The sequence below is a fragment of the Microtus ochrogaster genome, linkage group LG1 (genome assembly GCF_000317375.1).
Source record: "Microtus ochrogaster isolate Prairie Vole_2 linkage group LG1, MicOch1.0, whole genome shotgun sequence".
Lineage (NCBI taxonomy): Eukaryota > Metazoa > Chordata > Mammalia > Rodentia > Cricetidae > Microtus > Microtus ochrogaster.
In genome coordinates this window covers 32,092,946-32,100,781 of record NC_022027.1, presented here as the reverse complement: position 1 = coordinate 32,100,781, position 7,836 = coordinate 32,092,946, and the positions used below count along the sequence as shown (strand labels likewise).

The 7,836-nt window shown below is 43.2% G+C and overlaps 1 protein-coding gene across 1 annotated transcript in view; it reads left to right on the top strand.

Annotated features, from left to right (window-relative positions):
• The first annotated feature begins 1,339 nt into the window (after positions 1-1,339).
• The window catches only part of Nmu (neuromedin U), a 27,395-nt gene continuing 20,898 nt past the window's right edge, over positions 1,340-7,836 (top strand). The window contains exons 1-2 of the mRNA XM_013350775.2: positions 1,340-1,532; positions 6,131-6,189. Coding sequence (XP_013206229.1) covers positions 1,421-1,532; positions 6,131-6,189 — 171 coding nt within the window. The 5' untranslated portion in view covers positions 1,340-1,420. The remainder of the gene's footprint in view (positions 1,533-6,130; positions 6,190-7,836) is intronic.

Sequence of the window (7,836 nt, the reverse complement as noted above, 5' to 3'; positions counted from 1 at the left end):
AAAAAAAAACAAATATATTCTCCGACACCACCGCATTATAATCTTGTCTTTCTCACGTGTGTCTTGTGTATAATTAACTTTAAAATGGTAACCAGTATTTTTTTTAATCTAATCACCAGGGTTTCATTTCTACTTCTTTCTGTTTTTGCAAAGACACAACCCCATTCTGCCTCACATTGCACGGTATTGGGTACGGATTCAGAATGCTTTACCAAAAGTTAATTGTCTTTAGGGATTGCTAAGCTTGGCTAGGTTGTCACTCTCTCTAAATCAGAATTTTTTTTTTACATACATTTTAACAGTGTGTTTTACAATAGTTTTTTTTTTTTTTAGGATTTTTTACACTGCAGATATGTCATGAATATTAAATGCAATTGCATGAGAAAGTTCATGGCTACATGACCCCAAAGTGCCCCTTTAAGGAGCCGTACTGTGCTTCCTTCCTGCCCTTTCCTTGGAGCTCCTCACCTTTCAAAGAGGTCAAATAAGATCAGTTGCCCTTTCTTCTGCAGAAGGAAATTAGAATTGCATTTCTCCGGGTCCTGTTAGAGGCTGGTTCCTGGAGTGTGGGATTAGAGGAAGTGAGGTTCCGCTGGAAATTAGAGGGAAGAGCATCCTCCGGGGAGAAAAGGCCATCTTAGCCTTGTGCCCTGCAGACAACCGCACCTTCTACGTCTCCACCACTGTGCCCAAGTTCTGTCCTCTCCTCTTCACGTTTTCAAACTGACAACTGCATCTCCAGGAATGATTCCGGACTTTGCAGGCATTTGGGGCTCTGGACCGTATAGTCATGGTCCTCACTCTATTGTGGCAGAAGTAGCATCGCTCTGACGCCCTGGGTACTGTACACCAAACTGGAGTTCATACAGGGAAGGGAAAAAAAGGGGGGCACTTTGACAGCCAGAAGTCTCGGAGCTCAAGTAACTGCAGGCCAGGGAACCCACACAAACGGACTAGGCATATTGTGCCATTCCAAGAGACACAAGGGACAGTGTTGCCACCTCCGCCAACTTGACCACTCTGATTTCAGGCTCTGGATGCTGACAACCCCTCTGGCTCCCGCCCAAGACCCACCAGAGGTGGAAGTGAACGGTTGTGGTTTAATTTCAGTCTCCAGCTCAGAGCCAACTGCTTGGTGCCCTGAGTCAGACACCCGGCCAGGGAGAGCATGTCCCGCGGGGGCGACTGCAGGTCCGGGTGACGCCAGGGAGCCAGGGGGCGGCGAGGTCACGCGCGGAGACCACACAGGCCAGCCCACGTGTGCGCCAGATTTAAAAGTTGGCGGCGTGCGGTGATGGTCGCTTTGGTGGTTGAGCTCAACAAAAGACGCACCAGGGACTGAACGCTGAGGGACAACCAGAACACTCGCACAGCACAGGGTCCCTGGTCGCCAGTCCAGAGCCGCTTGGAAGTGACAGAGATGTCGCGAGCAGCGGGTAGCCGCCTAGGGCTGTCTGGGGGACAAGTGGTCTCTGTATCCCGGCTCCTGTCACTGCTGCTGCTCCTCGCCTGCTTCGCGGACGCCTGCAGAGGTAAGATACCACCCTCTGCTTTCTGCCTTCTGCATTCCTCAGGCTCTCGCTGCACCGATTTCTCTGCGCTACCTTCCTTGTCTCTTCTCCGGGTTTCTAGAACCCACCTTCCACTGAAGCCATGGTCTGGCTCAAGGCTACGGGACAGCCAGCTGGGGAAGCAGCGGGGATGAACTGCAGACTTCGTAGTGGGAGTTAAAAGAAAACTAAAACATTTCCCCTTTCATCGCAGTTATTGGAGGGAAAAAAAAGTCTACTGCTCCCCTTTCCAAGGCGAGGTTAAGTTGGGGTGTGCTCAGCCTCCCGGTAAGCTGGCTGTTGGGTTACATACAGAGTGGAGCAGGGGCGGGGGGCTTACAGGTTTTCAGAAGGATTAGCATTCTGATCACAGAAAGTTGAAGCGATGTTTGGCTTATCGGGTGTCTAGTGATGGGCACCTAAGACTAACAAGGTGCGTGGGAGCTGATGACAACAGGGACTTCCCCCAGCTTGGCTCCTGGGAAACCACAGGAGCAGCAAAACCAGAGAGGAAGGTCTGAAGCTCCGAATGAGTGGCGAAGCAAAATGTGTCCCTTGACTGTTCTGTAAAGAAAGTTTAGGCAACCTGGGGGGCTATTCATTCCTGCGTTATTAGGGTCCTTCAAATTCCAAACACTGTCTTGTTCCAAACGCAAATTCTCCAGTTAGGCCCAGGTCAGCAGGCTGTTAATTTTTCAGAAATATTAAGGACTTCATATCACAACCGCAGAGCGCTTTCGGAGCTCATAGCCTAACCCTCAGTTAGAGACGGAAAGAGACAAATATTCCTTTCCTGGCGAGTTTTTATTGCCTTTGTTTCATCATTTTGATCTCTGTGGCTGAGACACTGAGGAAGAATAGGTTTCCTCATTTAGAAAGCAAGGTAACAGGAATGGTGAGATGGCCCATCTAGTAACGGTGCCTGGTGCCAAGGGTGAAGACCTGAGCTAGATCCCCGGCATCCACACGTTGTCCTCTGAAGGAAATGAAAGTCCGACAGCAGCCACACAGCAGCATAAAAACCTTCTGCAGCCGTGATTCACCAAGACTTAGGAAAGCTAAAGTAGCCTTTTTCTCTTTTAAATATTTTATTGGAAATACTAGAATGATAATTTCATTTACCTTCTCAAGGAAAGAGATAATTATAGCACTTTTTGTTTTGTTTCATCTTTGAAGAAAGAAAGCAGGTTTATTTACTACATTGCAGAGAAATCAGTAGCCTGGCAGTAGCAGATAAACAGCCTGTAGCCAGATAATCATAACCTTTATTGGTATTTATTTATTTAATGTATATGGGTGCTTTGTCTGGATGTGTTCTGTGCTTCACGTGTGTGCCTGGTGTCCAAGGAGGTCAGAAGAGGGTGTGGCATCTCCTGGGACTAGAATTAGGTAGACAGTTGTGAGCTACTATGAGGGTTCAGGGAATTGAACCCAGGCTCTTGGAAGGACACACAGTGCTCTTAGCCATAGTACCAGCCTTAATAGCTATAGTTTTAAAAATTGTTTTGTTAGGGGGGGAAAAAAAGCTATGCTTTTCATGCATGTTGCATGCAAGGTGCTTGCAGTGGCTTCTGCTGCTGTGGGAAATGACTATCTTAGAGAACTGGGTGGGCTGCAGGTTTCCAGAAAAAAGTAGGTGAGCCGTCAGTTTTACTTCTAAAAGAGCAAATCTGCTGGCTGACCTATCATATCATAAATAACCTTGATATTATTCAAGCAAAAGGCTTCCTCCACTGTCGGCGTCAAGTCCCCTGACTGCTTTTCTCTCCCTTCATCCCTTTTCAGACAGGAAAAACAAACAAATTTCATTTCTCTTAAAATGTAGTAGGGTGAGGAATGGGCAGGATGAATGGCCCAGTGTGATTGATCTGCAATTAGTCCCAAGCCCCTAAACATGGGGGAGGGACAGGTATAGCATACATAAGCAAGAATTGGCAATAATCTAACAAGAGCAATCAGTATACAAATGTAACTAGACATATGAGAGAGAGAGAGAGAGAGAGAGAGAGAGAGAGAGAGAGATAGAGAGAGAGAGTAAATGCCATAAAAGCAGGGGAAAATAAGTGTCAATAAACACAGTAAAAGGGGGAAAAATAGCAGAATACACAAGGGCTGTGAGCTAGTGAGATGATAAAAGCCAGCCAGATGTGCAGGGTAGAAACAGTTAACTCAAAGGACATGTTGGAAGAGGGAGACTTCTCATAAAGAGGAATATACTCTGAGTATCTGGCAGTCATCTGATTAAGCCTGTAGCAATAAGAGATCAAATGGCCAAGACTAACAATGAATGTTTTTCCTACCCAGAACTCCTGTTCATTGACTAATTCTTTGTACTCCGTTAATAGTTGCTGTTTCTCACACACTAACTGCAGGGAAGGGTTAGCAAGAACAGGATGGGTGCCACTTTCAAAGTAATCAGATCTGTTTTAGTACACAGTGCTTAAGTAGAAATACATGAGTGAAAATGAGCAGAAGCTGCCATTTTTATGACCTAGAAGGAAAGAGCAGTGTTGATTTGGAAAATGAGGAGCGTAGTGCAAGTGCCAGCTTCTGCCAGTCCTGTACAGTCCACATCCCAGGTGACATGGATCGAGGGTACCTTCTGGAGTCTAAGTTTGGGAATCTCGGTTCTCAGTGTGGTAACACTGAGAGATGACGAGCCTTTGTGAATTGGGGTTAGTGGGGCACTGGGAGACTAGAAGGGTGTGTTAGTCTGGTTAGCAAGTAGAAGGGTGTGTTAGTCTGCCTGAGAAGGGATTAAAGGAGTTCCCTTGGGACTCTGGATGATTGGAGAGTGGGTTGTTATGAGATTGAGACCGGCCCCTCCCTGCCCTCTGGCTGTCTCTCTCATTACACAATCACTCTACCACAGTGGTTCTCAACCTTTGGATCATGACCCCTTTGACAAACCTCAATCTCCCAAAATATTTACATTGCGATTCATAACAGTAGCAAAATTACAGTTATGAAGTGTCAATGAAAATAATTTTATGGTTGGGGGTGACCACAACATGAGGGACTTTATTAAAGGATCACAGCACCAGGAGGATGAGAACCACTGATCAAACAGGTCCTCTATCTACCTTGAGGCTCTCACCAGAGGCTCGAGCTTAGACGCTCAGTTTCCCAAACTGTGAAGCTTCTTTCGTTATAGTTTGCCCAGCAGAAACTGGAATAACACACCAAGGGCTTGAGGGAAACATTGTTATCGGTTCTAGAAAAGAGGAGAGAAAAGCAATGCTGCTCTGTGTCTGAGTTCAGACAGATATCAGTGGACTTCTATCAACTATAGAAAAACATTTTATGTTAGGTTCTGCACCTTTCTTACCCTGAGACTGAACTTCATGTGTTTTGTAGAAGGGCCACAAAGCACCCATTTTTGATTTTGATAGAAGTGGTTAAGCACAATGGCAATTTCTAAGTGGCTCATGGGAGCCTAGGGTTTGGAAGGAGTCAAGCTCCCTATGGTCTCTGTGAGGAAGTCTTGCCTAATGCAGGGGAGCTGAGTTGGAATTTCACTTTGTCCTGAGATGATAAGGGCTAGGAACGGAAAACTTTATTCTTCACACCAAAATGCTGGGGTTGGAGAGATGGCTGAGTGGTTAAAAACACGTGCTGCTCATGCAGAGGACCTGGGTTCTCTTCCCACGCACTCACGTGGGACCTTGCAACTGCCCATGGGATCTGATGCTCTCTTCTGGATTTCTCAGACACAAGACATGCACGTAGTGCACATGCATACATGCAGACAAATACTCAAACATATAAAATAAAGATGACTAAATCACAGAAGTGCCTGTCAAACAGAGTCTCTCTCAGGAAGATCTCCAGAGACTTTAGACTTTATAAGAAGATGTGATATCACAGATTCAACCTTTCCTGCAGGCAAAAAGAGCTCAGAATACGGCTCATGAGAAAACAGTGCCGGACACGTATGCTTGTGGTATGGTGAGAAATGTATCACTGTGTGCAGGGTTTTTCCATCAGAAGGGGTTCCACCAGGTTCTGAATGCAATCAACTCTCTGTATGATGCTTCTAAGTTATTCCTACAACAACTACCACAGAAAGGACTGGGCATCGTTAGTAAAAGGCCTAGTATGCTCATGGCTGTTGGTTTGAGTCCCAGCACACATACACAATGCATGCACGTACCAGAATCCGATCAAGAGCACAGAAAATGTAGCTAATTGCAACTATTACTATAATTTAAGTTAAATAATATGATATGAGGATTAAGGAATAATGTATTTGAAGTGTTTACCACAGCTTTTCATATGTTATTGGATTGTTTCCTCTTTCAGGTCAATTGAAAAAGCTGCTATGAGTATTCAGATATGCTTTTATGTAAAGATATAGGTAATTCATTCTTGAGAGTACTATCTCCACTGTGTTATTGGGGTTTCTTTCATAATTATGGTTTTTATGTAAGGTCAAATGCTGACATAACTAGTTGAATTAGCTTAGTAGTAATTTATAGCAAGAAATGACAACTGGATTCTGAAAAGGAGTTGCATAGGAATAACTGATTTGAGAAAAATATAATATTGTAACATTAATGTATTCAAAACTTTATCTTTAGGTGCTCCAATACCAAACCAAAGATTAGAGCCAGAGCAAGAACTACAATTGTGGAATAAGGTAAAAAAAAATTATCCTTATAAAAATTGGCGAAGATTTCATTCTTCTTTAGAATCACTATGGCAAAGTGAAATACTGCAATCGAACTTGGGGAAAAACTATAATTTTACAAACACTGTGACATCATAATAATTAAGAGTGTTGTCTTCAAATAAAAGAGTCAGATACGGTGAAACACACCTATAATTGGGAGACTGAGGCAGGATTCCTGTAAGTTTGAGACTGAACCGAGACACATAATGAGTTTAAGGCCAGCCTGATCTATAGATTCATACATATATGTAGATATATGAATATCAAGATACTATCTCAGGAAATTCTAAAATAGAGAGAAAGAAAGATAAAAGAAAACAATACAGCAAATGGTAAAGCTTAGAAGGCAGAAAAAAAGCTTTAAAAACAGAGTAATTATAATCAATATGAACTTGCCAAAATATACCACTTACAGACATGGATTCTCAGATTGAATTTGTATTCTATTTGTTGAAGATTTAGGAATAGTTATTTATTAAGGGGAAAGTGGTGGAGGGATGGGGAAGGGGAGGGATGTTGGGGCTTTGATCAGAACACAACACATGATATATGTAGGTGTGAAATGATCCTTCTTTAACATGTCCTCAAGTAAGAGTTCCTTTCTTGTGTCAATGACCAAAGCCTGTTTTTTGTCTTACACTGTCAATGTGTCATATGTTTCTCTATAAAAGGAAACTTTTCACTAAAGTGCACACGTCTGCCATTTACCTAGCCAAGGAACTTCTTCTCTTTCTCTGTCTCACTAAGAGGTGTGTTGGTCTTCAACTTGTAGCTTAATCAAATACTTTATCTGAGTTCATTTGAGATAAGCAATGATCTTTTTCTTCCTGTTCTCTGTGATGGTGAAGAATTGCATTAGTTAAGTATCTTGATGTTCAGATGTCAGAACTAGTACAAGAGCTCACAGAATCTGGGGGTATAATACCAATGTGTAAGAATCATTAACATTTCCTTTGCCTAGAAGAAAGTAATATAACAATATAGTTTAAGATATAATTGGCTCTCTGAATCCATGAGTTAGTTCTACGTCTACAGACTCAACCAACTAGGGGTTGGAAATATTTAGGGCTGGAAAACTGTAGCTTTTCTAAGTGTACCCAGGCTCTTTCGGTTATTATTTTCCAAACACTTCAGTATAGTGACCTCCCACATAGCACTCATATGGTGGCACACGCCTTACTCCGAGCACTTGGAAGGCAGAGTCAGGCGGCTCTCAGTGAGTCCTAGGTCAGCCTGGTCTACACTGCATTCACATTGTCTTGAAGATTACAAATAGTTTAGAGATGACTTAAAGAATACAGGAGGATGTGGACTATATTCAGGTATTACACTGCTTTATATAATGAACTTGAGCGCCCATGGATTTTATCATTCTCAGGGGTGCTGGAGCCAATCCCTACAGATACTTAGAGACAATTGTGTGTCATCCACAAGGGCAACAAAAACCAGCAGGTGATAAACACACAGTACATTTATAGAGGGAAAAATAAATTATATTAAAAGCTAAGTATGTGACTAGAAGGAGAGACATCCTTTCTTCGATGGAACAATTATGTGTTGCAGGTTGTTTTTAGGAGCTGTCTGTCATTTGTGTGTGTGTGTGTGTGTGTGTGT